At 37.7% G+C, this 19,565-nt stretch overlaps 1 protein-coding gene and 1 long non-coding RNA gene across 2 annotated transcripts; both read left to right on the plus strand.

Annotated features, from left to right (window-relative positions):
* Positions 1-782: 782 nt before the first annotated feature.
* LOC102218142 (sodium-dependent serotonin transporter-like) lies at positions 783-8,421 on the plus strand. Its single transcript, XM_005814246.2, has 13 exons — positions 783-997; positions 1,740-1,874; positions 2,032-2,251; positions 2,414-2,552; positions 3,488-3,622; positions 4,636-4,739; positions 5,616-5,743; positions 5,830-5,942; positions 6,266-6,397; positions 6,533-6,632; positions 6,727-6,827; positions 7,577-7,744; positions 7,847-8,421. The coding sequence occupies exons 1-13, from the start codon at positions 796-798 to the stop codon at positions 7,955-7,957; spliced, it is 1,788 nt and encodes a 595-aa protein (XP_005814303.1). The 5' UTR covers positions 783-795; the 3' UTR covers positions 7,958-8,421.
* Positions 8,422-16,647: 8,226 nt separating this feature from the next.
* LOC111610275 lies at positions 16,648-18,795 on the plus strand. The gene is made up of 2 exons (XR_002753561.1): positions 16,648-16,808; positions 16,970-18,795. It is a non-coding gene; the product is annotated as an uncharacterized LOC111610275 (long non-coding RNA).
* The last annotated feature ends 770 nt before the right edge of the window (positions 18,796-19,565 follow it).

The following is a 19,565-nucleotide window of genomic DNA, read 5'->3' on the forward strand; positions in this document are numbered from 1 at the left end:
TGAGACCGCAGGTTCACTTTCAACCAACAATTCAACCAGAGTTCAGCCAAAGTTAAAATGAATGGGTTTAGATCAGGGGTCTCAAACTCCAGTCCTCGAGGGCCGCTGTCCTGCAACTTTTAGATGTGCCTCTGCTGCACCACCTGAATAGAATATTTAGGTCATTAGCAAGGCTGTGGAGAACTGATCTACACAAGGAGGAGGTCATTAAGCCATTTTATTCCAGGATTTTGTACCTGTGGCACATCTAAAAACTGCAGGACAGTGGCCCTCGAGGACTGGAGTTTGAGACCCCTGGTTTAGATCAAATAAAATTATTATTTAATTTCAAAAATTATGTTTGCAGATGTTCTCCAAGCAATTTTTTTTCTGACTTTGGGATATTTTGCAAAGAAGACAAAATGGAAACGACACATCTCAAGGACAAGCTGAACAAGGAAGACAAAATCCAAAGCATACTTTCAATGTTTGTATTTGCATAAAACATTTAAATAAAATTAAAAACCACGTATAATTTCCCTCTATTTTTGAAGGATACTATAAATATGAAAAGCAACTCAGACATTAACAACAACACTAATGTAGAGAACTGGTCAACTTGACCTAAAGCTCTATCAGAAAGGGAAGCGTTTCATTTTCTTTTTCCACCAACAGGTACCTCCACGTCCCCCCAGCAGCTTCAACTCCTCCCACTCGGCCCTTGTGATCTGGTTGAGGAGCAGCGTCCTCCTCTCCTCTGGAGCGGCTCCTCTCTCTAACTTTTCAGTCCGCTGCCCCGAACAGGACTCTGCGGTCATGGCCGGCACTCTGCCCCAGTACGGCTCTCCGAACTCCGGCTACAGCGCCAACAACGCCGCGGCTGTGCCGGCGATCACCCAGACGGACTCCAGGGACAAATGGAGCAAGAAGATGGACTTTCTCCTGTCTGTCATCGGGTTTGCGGTGGATTTGGGCAACGTTTGGAGATTTCCTTACATTTGTTATCAAAACGGTGGCGGTAAGTGTTTAAAGATGAAATTTACCTTCCAGGTTAATAAAGTTACTTTTGTAAAGTCAGTAACTTGTTTAACGTTTATTATTATTATTATTATTATTATTATTATTATTATTATTATTATTATTATTATTATTATTATTATTATTATTATTATTATTTTTAATAATAATAATAGAGAAATAAAATGACTAATAGATTAAATAATGTAAAACTACTCAGAAAAAACTAATAGCAGGAACTGTCCATGGTGCCAAAGCAGGCGTAGCTAAAATGGAAAAGTAATAAAAATGAAAGGCATTTAAACAAACAAACAAACAAAAAAGTTTTAATTTCTTTTTTTTTATTCTGTCTGTGTTACTGGCTCATCTCTTGAAATATACAAATTATACAAAAAAAACTTGATACACTTATTCATTTTGTACACAAGAGTCAATTTAGAGCTATCATTTTAGGCAACCAAATTATAAATAGTAAAACTATATTTATTTATTTTATTTTTTCTAAATTTACGCATCAACAATTAATTTCAGTCAAGGTAATTAGTGATGTGATATTTCTTTCTTTCAAATGTCTTTTTTTCTGTCTTTGTTTTCTTTTCTTTCTTCATTTCTTTCTGTGGCTCCTCTGTGGTTGTATCAGTTTTTGATGAATTTTGAAGTCATTTCTTTGTGTTAAAATATATTTGTTGTTTTCAGATGAACAGCTGAGACATTAAAGCGTCTTCTGTCATGCATGTGTTCAGGTGCTTTCCTCATCCCCTACATTTTGATGGCGATCTTTGGTGGCGTGCCGCTGTTTTACATGGAGCTGGCTCTCGGGCAGTTCCACCGGACTGGAGCCATATCCATATGGAAACACATCTGTCCCATTTTCAAAGGTGAGGCTGAGCAATGAGCTGATTTAACACAGGCATTCAGATAAGATTAAAAAAAAGTCCTTTTGATTGAACCTTTCCCATAATTAATCACTGCATTTTATTCACAAAGCAAAGCTAAAAGTGGGAATACTGCGTGATGTGTGACTTGGTCTTTCAGGAATAGGATATGCCATCTGTGTCATTGCTCTGTACGTGTCCTTCTACTACAACACCATCATCGCCTGGGCCCTGTTCTACTTCTACTCCTCCTTCTCCAGCATCCTCCCCTGGACTAACTGTGATAACGTCTGGAACACCCCCGACTGCACCAACTACTTTGGAATGGATAATGTGACTTGGACAAATTCCTCCAGGTCTCCGGCAGAGGAATTTTACACGTAAGTGCATGTAAGTGTGAGTAACAGAAACCACATATGCGAGTATAAATAGCTTTTACTGTAACAGTTCTCACAAATGTTGCCAGATGGTTATTTTTAACCACAAGCCCTTCTTGTCTTGTTTGCTGACAGCCTGATGAGACGCGGATTTTCTCTCAACAGGAGGAACGTTCTTGAAATCCACAAGTCGTCAGGACTAAGAGATGTCGGGGGTGTTCGTTGGCAGCTGATGCTCTGCCTCTTTCTTATCTTCACTATAGTTTACTTCAGCCTCTGGAAGGGTGTGCGAACCTCAGGGAAGGTAGGAATGAATGAATATACTTTATAAATACCATCTTCCATAGATGTATTGCAGAGTATTTATTTCTATTCATTTTGATGATTAGGCCTTTATTGTGGCTATGAATGCCAATAAAGAATTTGTCAGTATTCAAGCATATAAATGGAAAGTTTTGTGGAAGGAAAGAAACGGCAGAAGAAAATGTGCCTTTGCAGCAGGGATAACCTTTGCTGTGAGAAGATTGTGAAGCAAAATCCTCCTAAAAATTTAAAGGGGTTCCCAAAGTGAAGTCAGAGCTTCAAACTTCACCTCACATAGACAAATCTAGGACATCAACTACAAGCAGAAACGGTGTCAGAAATGTCTTGGGCTAAATAGAACAAGAAGTGGCCCAAAGTCCTCTTTAGATGAAAGAGGACTTCATCTGAAGAGTGAACTTTTCATTTTGTTTAGAGATTAAGATCCAGGAGTCTGATGGAGGTGTGGAGAGACACAGAATCCAAGTCTAGTGTAAAGTTTCCACATTCAGTGATGGTTTAGGGTACCATGTCATCTTCTGATGTTGGTCCACTCTGTTTTATGAAGCTCACAGTTCATGTCTTCTTCTCCAGACACCCTTTATGAAGACTGATAAAAAATGTCCAACTGGAATTGGCATCTGCCCACACTGCCAAAAGTATCAAAAGCTGCGTCAGTGACCTCTGTGTTTCTGTGCTTGATTAAACTGATATGAAACCCCACAGAGGTCGACAGCTTGCAGCCATGCTGCACTGATACTGCAAATCATCAACTATTGAGTGCAGATACTCTAGAGAACATCCTTTTTCTCTTGTTTCTGTGTTTCTGCGAACCCTAATACTCTCTGAGTTTCACTTTTTGAATTGCTAAAATAAAGACTTTCCTTTATCAAATCTCTCTGTTTCTCACTCTCTGCTATTTTCTCTGCTCACCGTCAGGTTGTGTGGGTCACCGCCACCTTGCCTTACATTGTGCTTTTTATCCTGCTGATTCGAGGTGCAACTCTGCCAGGAGCCTGGAGAGGTGTGGTGTTTTATCTGAAACCACAGTGGGACAAGCTGCTGGAGACCAGTGTACGTTAACCAAAAGCTAAACACCTATATTTCTCAAATGTTAGAATTATTATTCACCCATATCATCAGCTTAAAACCCTGCTTTAATTGTAAAATATATTTTTTTCTCCTACGCTAATTTATTTAATGTGTAGACTTAAAATCTAAAAAAAGACATATAAGATTATCTGTTGATTTATTCTTGATTATTTTTAAAACTCTATTTTGGGGGCAGTATTCCTATTTAACAACAGAAAACCGTGTTATATTTTAGTTGTTATTTAAGCTTTATTTAATTGAGCAGACAAAGAACAATTTCTTATTTACAACTTGATTTGTATAAAACCTCTGCATGCACTCAACCAGTAACAGAAAAACTGAACATTTACTAACCTAAACTGTTCTATGTGTTTTTCAAAGTAAAGTAAATTTACAAAATGAACAGCTTTAAGTTTGTTGCAGGGTTATTAAATATATTTGTTGAAAATGGTGCCTGGGTAGATACCAGCCTCTTGACAATCTGCCTATCTATATCTCCTACATCTATAAAAAAAAAACAACTCCTCTTCTTCATCCGGCTCGCTGCTGTGTTACACCAAACCTGTGCGATCGCTTTGTTTGGAAGCGAATATGGATGAGATGAAATGAGATGCATAAATAAACCACAGAGCAGAATAATAAGATGCATAATTACTTCAGATTTTCTACCCATTAACAAAGGCTCCCCCCTTGCTCCCTCACTCATGGATATCCAATGCTGTTCTCCCCTTTTTACTGCCGAATGCTCTTCAGATCTCCCTGCATGCAGCTGTGCAGCAGCTCGACCTTCCTCTGACAGGCACATCTTTCAGTTTGACAGAATTACATTGAGTGACCAAGACCACAACATAGAGAAATAGGAACTTTAATGACATTAAGTCACTAAAAGGTCAGGAAGTAATGAATGACTTTTCATGTTTAACATATGAAAACCTGCAGCATCCCAGACTGCAGACTCGAGGAAGGGTTGAAAAGTGTCTGCGCCTGTTTTCCAGGTGTGGGTGGACGCTGCTGCTCAGATCTTCTTCTCTCTGGGTCCTGGGTTTGGCGTTCTTTTGGCTCTTTCCAGCTACAACCCTTTTACAAATAACTGCTATCGGTACGCTTCTTCAAAATCCAACCCGATGAGTCACACAAAGTCTGTGTTTTACCGCTGGAAAAAAGTAGGTAGTCTTCATACAAAGTTAGAACCGATGCACATCATGCATCAGCTGTGATCTATCTGAAACACTTAAAGGTCATCCACACAGAGTCACCGTGCATGAAATTTAACATATGAAAACCAAGTGTGTGTGTGCTGTGCAGGTAAAACCAATGCAGCAAAGTAAAGGAATATAACTACCATGAATTAAAACAGATGCTGCAGCGGAGGGTAACATCCTCTGGAAGCTATTAATTTAAAAGTATAATCCATCTCTTCTCAGAGAGGTAATCATTTGCATTATAATTGATTTAGGTCTGTTTCCACAATAATAACAAACAGACCTTTAGTTATGCTTCTTTTGTTTGACAGGATAGATATGCAGGATTTTTGCTTTTAGTGTCGAGCTCCAAAAGTGCCACAATTCAGTAAAAGTTTAATTTTTAATATTTAGATTTTTGGGGATACAGAATAAAAAAAAAACATTACAACAATAGGTATGTTAGTATCATTTACCATGAAGTATTTTTAGCATTTATTTGTTATTCTGTGATCAACACCACCTCATGAATTTATTTAATCTGCATCCCAGATGAAGTCCAATGCTGCCCTGTTCAAGGTAATTGGTCTGAAGTCTCTGCGTAGGTTAACCAATCAGACGTCAGAGTAAAATGTGATTAACCAAATGACTGAGTTTTACATTTAAATGAATAATTGTGCATGTCTTTAAATAATGTTGAAACATTAGTTTTATTTTTTTTTTCTAGTTTTATTTTAACTTTTAAGCACTTGCAATGACAACTGTGTATTTTAGTTGTGTTCTTCCTCCAACAGTGATGCCATTGTGACCAGTTTGGTGAACTGCCTGACCAGCTTTGTGTCAGGCTTTGTAATCTTCACTGTGCTGGGCTACATGGCAGAGATGAGGAAGGTCGAGGTTGAGGATGTGGCCAAAGATAAAGGTCAGAAAATGCAGAAGTCAAAATCAAATCAGCTGATTCAACATGTACTAACCTGTGCCTTGCTCCTGTTCTTATTTTTATTTCAGGGCCAAGTCTACTTTTCATCACGTACCCAGAAGCAATTGCAAACATGATGGGGTCTACTTTTTTTGCTATAATTTTTTTTGTGATGATGATCACACTGGGACTCGACAGCACGGTATGAAATCTGGATAGTTTCATAATGTTGTAATATACAAATGGCCATTTGTGCAACAAAAGTACTGCGAGTAAGCACAATAGTACTCTACTTTCTAAATAGGTCATTGCTGAATGCAAATGGTTGCTCTAGAGTTTATGGATAATAGAGAGATGGGGCCTGAATTCAACATACTAACACACTTTTTCAGCTTTTTACCTGTATGCCCCTTTTAAAACCATGTGCCATTTTTCTGCCATCTCCCAATTAAAATCCCAATAAAAAGTTCAAGAGTTGATTGTTTAATTTATGAATTTTCTGATAGAAATATTTGTGTGTTTTAGTTTGGAGGGCTGGAGGCAATCATCACCGCTGTGCTGGACGAATACCCAGATTATTTCTCTCATAGACGTGAGCTTTTTGTTCTGTGCTTGGTGGTCGTCTGTTTCCTGGGTTCTCTAAGCACTCTCACAAATGTAAGTTTTCCTCTGAACACATTTTGTCATCTCATTACTCAAAATGACAGTTCCAGCTCCTTGCTGTTTTAAAATTTGGGGCACTTCCAGATGATAAAATTGTTGATGTAACTCACAACTTTCACATGAACATAGGGTGGCGCCTATGTGGTGAAGCTACTGGAGGAGTTTGGAGTAGGATGCTCCATCATCGCTGTGGGTTTCCTTGAAGCTATTGCAGTTTCCTGGTTCTATGGTACAAATATAAATGTTTTGAAAAAAAAAATTTCTGTGTGTCTTTCTTGATAACTGTCTGTAAGAATTACATTTTGTTTTATTTCTGGTTTCAGGGATTAAAAGATTTAGTAACGATGTTCAGGCGATGCTCGGCCAAGCCCCTGGATTGTTCTGGAGAGTGTGCTGGGTTGCTATAAGTCCTGCGTTTCTGGCGGTAAGAGAAGATAAAGTCAAAATTTTTATAACAGTAACATATACTGTACCTCGGACTGGCACAATGAGAAAACACTAACGTGTATTTATTTTGAAGGGAAGAAATGGTAAATAAGCATCATCCATTGAGGAGATCCAGACATAAGTGGGCTACAGTAGATAAGATATGAGTAAAAGCTTGTTGTAGCATCAAACACTCCTTGGAACAGCAGCCTTTAAATAAACTCTCCTCTAGATTAAACTCCTCACTTCTCTTTTTCCACATTAAAACAAATGTCAGCCCTGATTTTCTGCTCTCAGCTTGATGTGCCTCCTTTTTGTTTGCATCTGTCTTTCTTTTGGCTGATTTTACATATTTAGTTTACTTTAAAGAATAATATTTACAATGAATGGCAAAAACATTTATACCCTTTTAACTCTTTTAACATTTTGTTCTTTTGCAACCACAATCAGTGGGATTTATTTTGCCTTAGTGTGAACAGGAAACCTGTTTAAAGCTAATGGGAATATGAATGGTATTAAATACAGGGCGATCCAAAAAAATCTGTAACAGCAACACAATGACCCTAAATCTACAGTAAGAGTCACACTGGAAGAGTTTAGATCAAAGAATATTCATGTGGTGGATACGAGTACACAGCTAAATTTAATTGAGAATGGTCCATAAAAACAAAACTCATCAGCACGAGTGAAAACTTTTCAGCATGAAATTTCCAACACTGAAGTGTAATTTTTCTCCACTCCTCTCAGTACATCATAGTGAGCTCTCTGTTGAAAGCACCTCCCCTCATGCTGTTCGACTACAAGTATCCAGACTGGAGCATCACAGTCGGCTACATCATCGGCTTCTCCTCCTTTATGTGGATCCCCATATACATGGTCTACAAACTGGTGTGGACCCCTGGTTCTCTCAAACAGGTTTGTGGATTAAAAAGAAACCCCAAAACAATAAAACCATTTCTCATGTGTTTAATTTACTAGCCTCTTTTAAACCTCTGATCATCGGCTTGTTTCCCACAGAGGCTGGCTGTGTGTCTGAGACCAGAGAGGACCATCCCAGACGTCCATACTGACAGTCTCAACATGGCCGCCGTATCACAGAAAGACACGAACACCTCTGTGTGCTTGTGAACTCCTCTTTAATTAAACCACAGTTTCAAGTAATTTGTGATTGAACCCCGACGTGACCTGTCATCATGACTGTTCTCCTGGTGGTGATGTTGAACACGTCAGATGGCTTTTTCACAGCAGACTGGCGAAAAGTTGAATGCTGCTACATTTGAGGATCTAAGATAGCAATAGCTATATCTTTACTTTGTGTAAGTCAGACCTGCATCACCTGCACAGTCCACAGCTCTGTAATATGGCTATTTTCTCATGTGATACTAGTTTTGTTGTATGCTCTGTGGTCTGTTTTAACATTAATGCAGTTGCATCTCAACAAGAATAATTAGACAATATTAAAAAGTTACCTTGTTTCAGAAATAAAAAGTGAGTTCATAAGTAGATTTTTCATAAGACACTCTCCACTCTCACATGGAGAGTGAGATATTTTAAGTGTTTGTTTCTCTTTTATTTGAGGATGATGGCTTAGAAATAATGAAAACCCAAAAATGAGTTTCTCAGGAAATTTTAACATAAAATAGGACCACAAAATGATTTTACTTAATAAATTCTGGCTTACCAAAAAGCATGCCCATACATTGTACTAAATATGCTCTCAATACTTACTTGCATAAATTATTACATCAAAGCAGAGAGGCACGGAGGAGATCAGAATGGACACCCAGGCTGCCTTAGCAGCTGCAAATTGAAGCATGAAGTTCTCTAAAATGTCCTGGTAAATGGTTCTGCTACCTATAGGCATCAGTGCACCAACATCTCCAGATGACATGTTTCTCCAAACCATTACTGGCTGTGGAAACTTCCCACCGAATTTCAAGCCACTTTGGTTCTGTGCCTCTCTACTCTTTCAAACTCTGAGAGATTGATTTCCAAATGAAAATGCCTCTGATCAATAGACCTCCAGAGTCTATGTCCTGGATATGTCTGTGTGTGGTGGCTCTTGAAGCTTTGTCTAGTGCAACTCTCAGGACTGCAGTTTTTTCTTTCACTTAACTTTCCATTGATATATACAGGACTTTATTATCAGCCAGCTTCTTTATAAATCCCTTTTTGTGGCATTTTTTCCTTGTAGAAAGAGTAAAGTAATGTTTGCTGAACACTTGTCAAGTTAGCCATCTTTGCCACTGCTGTGTGTCACAACATAATATTTCTATGTTAACACTCATACTATAATTAAACTTGTGTGGCATTTTAATTTTATGAGAAGCAGATGTTTGGATGTTTTTTAGCTGTAAGCCATGATAAGTAAAACTAGAATCCAATGTTTAAAAACATGCCACTCTGTATGTAACAAATATGAAATATATTACTGAACTCTTTTATTGTCCAGATAAGATTTGATTCCTTGTCATGCACCCATTTTAGAGTTTGTCAAGGAGAATAACATTTAGATTGTGTAATTGTAATATTAATTTATGTAATTAGGAAGCACTTCCTCCACTATTTACTTGTTTGATGGCATTACTTTCCAACAAAGGGCATCAGATTTGATCACATCTGGGGCCAAATGTTGCATTTACTTTTAGGTTCAATGTAACAAAGCTCAAAACAGGTTGACAGGTATTTACAGTTTTCACCACATCATTGTATTTTATGACCTGGCTCTGAAGTATAATAATTTATTAGGATCTAAGGACTGTTGATTAATTTATCCTAAAAACAAGTGTATTTCCTCATTAAATCCCACAAAATATAATTGAACAACACAGAAAGCAAAAAATTATCAAATCATACCATTGTCTCACTTTAAAAGCAGGAATCCTCTCCATCGATAACATGTGTGAAAATGTTTCTAATTCATTTCTAATCAAATTTTTCAGTTGATATTCATTAAAAAAAAGTTTCTTAATAATGTCCTTTGACTCTCGTTGGACTGTTTTGCCTTAAGTTGAACATGTGTGGAAAAATTGTAAGGGTGGTAACAATATTGTGCCTCTCCATAAGAAGTTTTTACTCTAAAGACTGTTCAGATGTTTATCAGAATATATATTATGTTTTAGTCACAACTGTTATTTTAAATGCTTTATTCAGAGACTTATGTGATGATTGTTGTGTCCTCCCTGACATGGTTTCTGCAAAATGTGTATGAAGTGACTATAACACCTAACTGTGTCAGTCTGGTTTCTTTTATTCTTTTAAGATTTCAGATAAACATATACAAACTCTGTTGTGGGCAGTTTTTAATGATTATTATAAGTAAACACCAAGAATGTGGTTGTAAATATTGTAGATATTTGTGGCCACAAATTTGTGAAGAGCCTTTTATGACTCCCTAATGTATGTTTCTCTCTTGAAACAATATTTTAGATAAGAAACAGCATGCAAACAGAGCAGTATTAAACTTTGGATATTTCTATTAGACTTTCAAACAACTATAATCCTATTATCTCTGCAAACATTCACATTTGAAGTTTTCAGTCAAATTCTGTCCACATCAGGGCTTATCTCTTCAAGAACAACAGAGTTCAGGACATATGAGCTGCTGCTGGCTGCAGCATGGTGAGCAGATAAAAGCCCTTTTGTGCCCATTGAAGTTGAGAGCAGGCAAGCACAATGGATACATGAAAGAAACACACTATAAAATACAGTCCTGCCTTATCAACCTGATGCAGCATATACAAAAATGCTGCTGCTCATATGACAATGCAAAGCAAGGAAATACACGACAAGAACTGACAGAAACAATATGTCATAGTGTAAACAGTCAAGATTGTTGATTACTAACTAAATGTTCAAAGATGTTATTTTATTCTTTGGCATTTGTGTGGAAAGGTTTGGTTTTATGACTTGTATGATTTATTCGTGCATTCATGTAATCAAGAAGATAATTTCACAAAAGTCCCAAAAATTCCTTATAGTGCAACCTAATATTCTCTACTCCTCCCTCCCTGACCTCTCTGCTGTGTTCTTCACAGAACAGCTGGATTTCTAATGTGATCAAATTAAACTCAGGAGGACTCTGATAACTAAAAGCAGGCCTTACTGAGCTGATTTTGTTTAGGGGTATCAGAGTAAAGTGAGCCGAGTGCAAATGCAGGACATTTTTTAGATTTTTATTTGTTGGTTTTTTTTGTTTTGTTTTGTTTTTTAAAAGACAGAAAACACTGAACCTGTTCCTTAAACCTATATGCACCACTTTGTTCCAGGCTATTAAAATACACTGACATTTGTGGTTGTAATGTGACAAAATACAGAAAAGCTTAAAGAATATGATTACTTTTTGAAGGTACAGTGTATCAGGGTGAAGACACTGACATATTTTCTTTCTTTCAAGATAAGATTCAAATTGTTGTGGGTGCCTTCTCCTGTTTACCTTATTACCCAATCAGATGCACATCCTTGATTGATTAAGTCAGTACTGATACTTATTAGCAGAATATGTGTCTGTGTCTGCATGCGTTCATTTAAGAGCAGACCTCTGACTTTATGCATTAATTACATGCTTTCTAGTTGCAATGACATTATTTAAGGAGCTCTGTCTACCGTGAGTGACATTTCATGATGTTAATTATGGCTTCTGTGTTAGAAAATAAAAGTCGACACGCCTATCCATCAGACATGCAGAGAGACGATATAATATGTAACCTCAAGGAGCCTGACCCGTCGGTTTGTTCTTCATTGCACTTTGACATTGCACAAATAAGAAACAGGAAAGATGCTACAGGTAATCTCATTACTTTCTACTTGTCATATTTCCACATTAGCTAAATAAGTCTGAGCTGACTGATGAATTTATATATCAGATAAAATTGAATATTCTATTTGCTATATATATATATATATATATATACTGTATATACCTATATATATTTCCTGTCAAAGAAAATCAGTTCATTCTACATTTTCTTTCCATGCACCTTAATTGTGTGAAATATAAGAATAATTGTGCTAACTGAATCTGGTTCTTTACAGTATTTTGCTCTTATTTATTCATATATGTGGTTGTAAAGCACACAGGATCAGCTGATGGTAGTAATAAAAAAATGTGATTCAAAATGATAAAAGCTTCACTGTATTTGTTTTTTGAGAAAAGTGACTTAAAATGATACCTTGGGGACGGTTCTTTTCCTTTCTGTTCCAACACAAACACAAAACCTTATTACTGAAAACAGCTCAAATTTTTTATTTTTTTATTTCTTTACTTGCTTAACAATGAAAAAATCTAAAAATATAAGCTACTTTAATGAAATTTGCAAAGCGATCTGTCAGATAGTCACATTTTTGTAGATATGTAAATCATCTGGAACATAAAAAGAGTTGTACAAATATCTTATTAGAAACACTTGTCTGTCCCACCTTTCTTTTATTTCCATTTTCTTTTTTTTTGTGCTGAACTGGAGTCATTTAACCACGCTACCTTTTAAAAGACTGATTTAGAAAACAGCTTTGATTTTTCGGTAGACTGTCTGACGCTCCTTTCTGGCTTCCCCTTGGTGGCGTCATTGCTCAGCGCAGTAACCCAGTGGCTTTAGGACCCTGATGAAGCGGAAGAAGAAACGCCTCTCATCCTCCTCCTCCTTCTCCTCCATCCTGTAACATGATCCTGCATCTCATCCCACAGGCTGTAATATCATGTTTTAGTGTGATTACCAGCGCTCAGGACGCCTCCAACGTGACCGAAAAGCCTTATGCGGTCCTGCAGAAGCAGAACCTAGGTGAGTCCTGGTGCTTCACTGGAAACCAGTATGAGGACTGGGTCTGGAACTCTGCCATCCGGGCCGCTGTTTGCTTTTTGTTCTTTTGTTCCGTTTTACTGTAACATCGCCATGTTCCGATCTGCCGTGCAGAGGTGAATGCATCCTGTGAAGTGTTTTAAGGCGCTGTTGCTGACCTGTGCGTGTGTTTTGCTGCTTCACAGTAACGTTGGGGAGTGTCCTCGCCGTCCTGCTGCTGCTGATGATGATCATGGCTGTCTGTGTCTACAAACCTCTGGCTCGTCGTTGAAACTGGACACAAATATTTGCACTAATAACAGACTCCGACTGCTTGCGGTTCTTCCGGTGCAAAGTCACTCCTGCAACGTGTTCAGACGCCTGCTGAGGGCAGCACCCCTGGGCCACAGCCAGCTGCCTGGAAGCCTGGCCCAAATGAATTAGGTTTTCAGGCATTTTAATGGTTTTATAAACATACAGTTCCCCTCAGTCAGCATAAAAAGGATTCTTGTGACAGCACTCATTAGATTTAGACCCTCAGAGCAATGGGGAAGTCCAAGGAACTCAGTGAGGATGTGAGAAGGAGAATTGTAGATCTGCACAAGTCAGGAAAGTCTCTTGGAGCCATTTCTAAAGAGCTACAGATTCCCAAATCATCCGTTCAATCGATCATACGCAAGTATGATTTATTTGGGTGCGTCAGCACTTTGCCCAGGTCTGGGAGAAGGCCCAAGCTTTCCCACTCAGACGAACTGAAACTGGTTAAGATGTTCAAAGACAATCCAGGAACCACCAAGGTTCAAATCTGGCAGGAACTGGAAACTGCTGGAATGCAAGTGTCTCTGTCCACAGTGAAGCGGGTTTTGCATTGCGTTGAGCGTCCAAAACTGTCCAGCAAGAACCAGGACGATCTTCTTCTGAAGAGTGCCACCGGTGCAGAGCTCGCTCAACAGTTGCAGAAGGTGGGAGTGGGTGCGTCTGCTTGCGCAGGGAGACGAAAAAGGGCCGCCAAGAAGCCACTGTTGTCGGAGGAAAAGGCCCAGGGCAGACTGGAGTTCTGCCAGAAGTACATAGACTGGACCACAGAGGACTGGTGCAGAGTCATCTTCTCTGACATGTCTTCCTTCCGATTGTTTTCAACATGTGGAAAAGGATTAGTAAGAAGAAAAGATGAGGCCTCCCAGGAGACCTGTATGATGCCAGCAGTGACGGATCCTGATGCGGTGCATGTGTGGGGCTGCTTCTCATCCAAGGGAGTGGGTTCACTCACAGTCTTACCCAAGGACACCTTCATGGATGAAGAGTGGTATCAAACCGTCCTGCAGGAGCAGCTTCTTCCAACAATACACGAGCAGTTTGATGATGGAAAATATTTTTTCCAGCATGACGGGGCACCGTGCCACAAGGCAGAAGTGATAACCAAGTGGTTCAAAGACCATGAGGTTGAAGTTTTGGACCTGTGGCCAGAAAACTCTCCAGATCTCAACCCCATGGAGAACCTGTGGTCATTCCTCAAGAAACGAGTGGACAAGCAGAAGTCATCGAACTGCGAGCAGCTCCAGACTCTGATACGTCAAGAATGGTTCACTCTAAGCCGGGATTTGGTTCAGAAGTTTATATCTAGCATGCCAGAAAGGATTGCAGAGGTTGTGAAGAAACAGGGTCAACCTTGTGAATTTTAAATCTTTACAAGGTCACCCAATCAGTGCTTCTCTGTGAGGTTCTGTTGGCATTTTATGACACAAATTAACCATTCTTCTATTTTTCTGTCTTGATTGCTGTTTTTCCTGTCGGCTATGCAATGTTTCTAATAATTATGTTATGACATCTGATCCTAAGTTAAGAAAATGCTTTAATATCATCGTTTCAGCTTGGTGATGGTAAAAATGTGACGCATATCACCAGAAGATCAAAACATAAAGCTTTCTTTTCTTGGAGACAAATCAATTTAATTGGACACAGCAGAGGAAACAACTTTGAAGAGCCGTGGAATGGTGGTTTCACTGGATTTCTCTAAAAAGGAGAACATGGACGTTTCTCTGGAGAATCTGTCTTGGAGGAGTAAAGTGTGGTGGTGGGAGGATTAAAATCCTTGGGTGTGTTTTGGAGTTTCCCCACTTGTCTTTAGTCAATCAATATTGGACAAAGCAGAAGTAAATGTGCTCTTCAAAGGTTGTTGAAGTCTTTTTGTAGAGAAAAAAAATCCCACTTCTGCTGCATAATCAACCCAAAGCACTTTGGAGCTTTGGGAGAACTTCTTGAACAGTAAATTGACAGTGAAAATTTCCACCACAGTTGCTTAGCATTTGTAGCGGTACTTTTGATGACCCTACATTTGTCATACTTTTCTTTCTCTCTGTGTACCTCTTGTTTTTTTTCATTGGATTCTACCCCATATCAGTTAGAGTAGTTATCGAGTTTTAGAGGGTGATCTGTAGAGGGGAGAAATCTGCAAGGGGATGATCCTCCTCTCTCATTACTTACTGTATTGTTTGGATTTGAGTTTTGTATTAATTAAACTAACAAATGCGAGATGAAATACTATGGTAGTTTCCTCTGTTTTCAACTGATCAGTCAGAGCAGGTAAATCTTTATTCAAAGCTTAGGATTTGCTTAAAACTTTTTAGCATCAAACTAAAGAGCTGCTTTTTCTGTAATCCATGAATCTTTGAATGTGTAGAAATATTTTGTATCTGATCTAGACAATGAAAAGTAAAATATCCCACAGAGTATTTTTTATGGTTTTATTTCTGCCATTGTAAAGTTGTCATCAGTAAAGCTGTCAAAACAATCCTGTTTCTTCTTTAATGTGTTCATGTTTGTATAATTTCTTAGTCTTTTAATAAGGTTTTCTGAGTAATTTACAGTTTACAGCAGGAACAGGATTTAACGGTTCATTCTGTAAATGTAACTGTACCTCTTGAAGATTACAAAACAGAGATGATCTACCTTTATTCAATCAGTAGATTGATATGATTCTTGAATGAACATCCAATATTACTGCTTAGTGCAACAATTAGAATATGTTGACAGGTAACCTCATAATACAGTTTCATTCCTAAAGGACCTCAGTCAGTAGTGACCCCCAGTTTCCAGGATAATACCCCATTATGCCAGGTTGCAATATAACCTGGTTTCTTGAAAATACCCAGTAAATTTCCTGAAAGCTCCAAGAAAGTGTTAAGCTGTTAGAAAGTAATTGATGGTAAATTCCAAGAAATTATCTTGTCAAAGCTGCTTTACATTACAGCATGTAGTTCCAGGATGCTACCAGATAAGCTTAGGGGAACCTCCATTAGCATATCGGTTCCATATACTACTTGTTTCCGCAGGAACGTTCTTTAAAAGTGCTTGGTAAGTTCCAGAAAGTACAACATGTGTCTAGAAAGGCAACTTCTAAAATTTCTATGAAGGTTTTGCAGATTATAAAATGCCAGTGGCATATGAACAACCTATAAATTTCAAAATGGTTGTTTTTTTTCAAGATTTTGTGTTAACATTGTTCAAAACAGTTTAAATTACTTTAAAATGAAATAATATTTAGTCTGTAACTGTTTAGGTTGAAGCATAAAGAACATATTAATTGAAATTGAAAAGTGCAAAACTTCTAGTTACCAAAGAAAATAATTTTCTGGGGGCCTGAGTTACAAAAACATTTATACATTTCATTTTTTTATTCAGAAAATTTATATATATATATTTATATATATATATATAAATTTTCTGAATTTATATATATATATATATATATATATATATATATATATATATATATATATATATATATATATATATATATATATATATATACAGTACAGACCAAAAGTTTGGACACAAATATGTGTCCAAACTTTTGATCTGTACTGTATATATGATGTATATTTTAAATCAAACTTTGGAATTGTTTTCATCATTTGATGATGTTGTAACAAGTCAATTGTGCAAAATAGTATCAAGTTTCAAAAATGGTGAGATAGTAAACCAAATCTTCCCAGTATAACAACCCAGTGGCTTTAGGACCCTGCAGTAGCGGAAGCAAAACGCCTCTCCTCATGATCATCATCCTCCACCTTCATCCATGAACAACATGATGCTGCATCTCATCCCACAGGCTGTAATATTATGTTATAGTGTGATAACTAGCGCTCAGGACGAATCCAACCTGACTGAGAGGCCTTATGTGGTCCTGCAGAAGCAGAATCTAGGTGAGTCCTGGTGTTTAACTGGAAACCAGTTTGAGAATTGTCACTGGAATTCTCCCATTCGGTTTGGTTTTTATGCTTTAGTCCTGTTGTCCTAATATTGAGCATTGCGCCATCCCATGGCGAGCTATGTTGTTGCTGATCTGTGTTTTGCTGCTTGACAGTGACATTGGGGAGTGTCCTCGCTGTTCTGCTGCTGCTGATGATCATCATGGCTGTCTGTGTCTACAAACCTCTGACTCGTCGCTGAAACTGGACACAAACATCAACTGTGAGGGTTATCTTCTGGTGCAAGCTGCATTGCGAGTAGAGCCCAGCAGATGGCAGTACAGCCAGGCAGCTATCAGCAGCGACACCTTCTGTTAGATTTGGAAGCCTAAAATAAAATATGCTGCGACTGAACAGCTAAAAATGACACATGTATTTGCAGATTGTAGTAAAAGCGGAAAATATATGCACCTAACATCTGTATCCGCCAGTTTTAGCAATGGTTAAAAGTGAAGCCGTCATCACTCCCTATTAAAACAGGCTCACATTCAAGGAAATTGCTGCCTCAAATATTCAGCTTGAAAAAAACATTTTTGCTTATTTTCAAAAAGTTCAAGCTGAGAGATTGAACTACAGCAAAGAAGACATAAGGATATCAAAGATTATCAAGCCAGGGTTTCCTCCTTAAAGGTACACCACAGGGTGGTGTTGCTACCAGTGTAGAGCTTGCTCAAAATTGGCAGCAGATGGGTGTGAGCATGTTTGCATGCACTGTGAGACAAAGACTGTTGGATAACGACCTTGTAACAAGTATGGCTGCAAAGAAGCTGCTTTGGTCCAAGGAAAACATCAAGGCCGACTGGGTTTCAACAGGAAGTACAAGGAGTGGACTCCACAGGACTGGAACAAAACTATTTTCTCTCATGGATCCATCTTGTCTACGAAATCTGGAAAATCTTTAGTCCAGAGAAGAAAGCAGAAGTGGTGTCATGATCAGCATTATATTGTGTCAGCTGCGACAGATCATAATATTGTCCTCCTTCCAGCATTCCAAGCACATTTCGATGATAATCAGGATGTTTTCCAACATGACGGAGCACCGAGCCACAAGGCACAAATGATCATGAAGTGGCTCAGAAATTATGGTGTTGAATATTTGAACCTGTGGCCAGAAATGTGTCAAGATCTTACTCCTGTTAAGAAAATGCGTTAATTTTGCAAAAATAATAATAAAAATAATAATAGGTGAGATTCACCTATTGCAAAAAAAGAAAAATCTTTCTATTTTACAGCAGCTTGGCAGTGAACAGCAACATGTGGGGGAGGGTCTATGCTATACTCCATGGAGCTTGAGGAAAAACTTACTCTGGTATTTTATTTCTCTGTTGCCTCATTAAAAGGTTTTGGGACTGTAGAAGTAATTGGGTAAAAACTTCTAGTGGTTTAGACCTACCTTTATATAAGTGACATAATATGGGATTTTGTAATTGTTTTGCTCATAAAAGGCACTGAAATTTAAGAAATTAGATTAGATTCATATGTGATTATAGGACTAATAAGAAGAAAGGCCATGTTAACTATAACCAGAAATTATGGCCAATGAATTTTGATGACTGGCTTGATAAGCAGCTATGAATCCAATGATTTAATTATTTTAACTCATTTTCTGCTGTCCACAAAAGTTTTTTAATTTGTTTTATGATTAAAAGTGTGGAAACATGTGAATTTATTTATTTTAACCTTCTTAAAAATTCTGGCCAAGTAGAGAAAAATGTTTATTTCTCACTCTCATTAAGAAAAACAAAAAGATAAATCTCTAAAATTCTGAGAAATAAAAAGATTTTACATAGCTTTAAAGTTGGATTATCCTCTTTACATTGGATATGCCATGACACATCTGAGAATTTTTTTTTTTACAAATTACCAACCACAGTGATCAGTGCTTCTTTATGTGCTATGTTGAAATGTGTTTATTACCAATTCATTAAACTGTAAAAAAATCTTTTCTGTTCAATCTTGTGAGACTGTGCACTAACAAAATAAGTATTACAGAAAAAGATATCTACAGTAAATTTTACGTGGCTTTTAACCATATGGAACTTGTTTTGTTTTTAAAACACTATGACCACAAGCATTTGTGTCTTCTACTGGGGTTTTATGTGACACAAAGTAGTGTGTAAGAGTAATATGAAAGAGAAAATGATGGTGTTCTTAGCAATTTGTTTTGTTAAACCAATAGCCTGTGGGCCGCAACTATTTTGGGATATCTGTGAATATAATTTTTTTGGACTGGACTTCTGGCTGTCATGATTGGATATGTATCGATCTAAATCATTCCATTTTACGTAGTTCTTGGTGTGTGTTTATGGTGAAAGATTAGCCTCCACCTCAAGACGACTGCCCCCTTTAACAGGCTTCCTTCTGGGATTGCCATTTATTTAGGTTTGAGAATGAGATTTAATCTGAGAATAAATAAAACACAGATGGACTCTATTAACTGGGTCCATCAAATAATTTTTTTAAAGTTAGGAAGCGTTCTTCACAGCTGATGAACCACTTTGTCTTGGTCTGTCACATCAAATCTGCAAAACTTTGAAGTCTGTAGTGGTGGAGACAACAAGTGAAAATGATTAAGAGAAAGCTACTGCAAGGATCTGCACTTCACACTGCTGACCAGGTTCAGGCTGAAGATGTGAGACTTAAATAGACTTTTATTATACTGAGCCAGTTGTTAAAAACTTAATTGAGAAAAGAATGAATAAGAGAAACAAA

This window comes from Xiphophorus maculatus, chromosome 12, assembly GCF_002775205.1.
Source record: "Xiphophorus maculatus strain JP 163 A chromosome 12, X_maculatus-5.0-male, whole genome shotgun sequence".
In the NCBI taxonomy this organism is placed as follows: Eukaryota; Metazoa; Chordata; class Actinopteri; order Cyprinodontiformes; family Poeciliidae; genus Xiphophorus; species Xiphophorus maculatus.

Coding starts and splice junctions, on each gene's coding strand:
- LOC102218142 (XM_005814246.2), top strand. CDS start 796: ATGGCCGGCACTCTGCCCCAGTACGGCTCTCCGAACTCCGGCTACAGC. Junction 3,623..4,635: donor ACAAGCTGCTGGAGACCAGT/GTACGTTAACCA, acceptor CCTGTTTTCCAG/GTGTGGGTGGACGCTGCTGC. Junction 7,745..7,846: donor CCCCTGGTTCTCTCAAACAG/GTTTGTGGATTA, acceptor TGTTTCCCACAG/AGGCTGGCTGTGTGTCTGAG.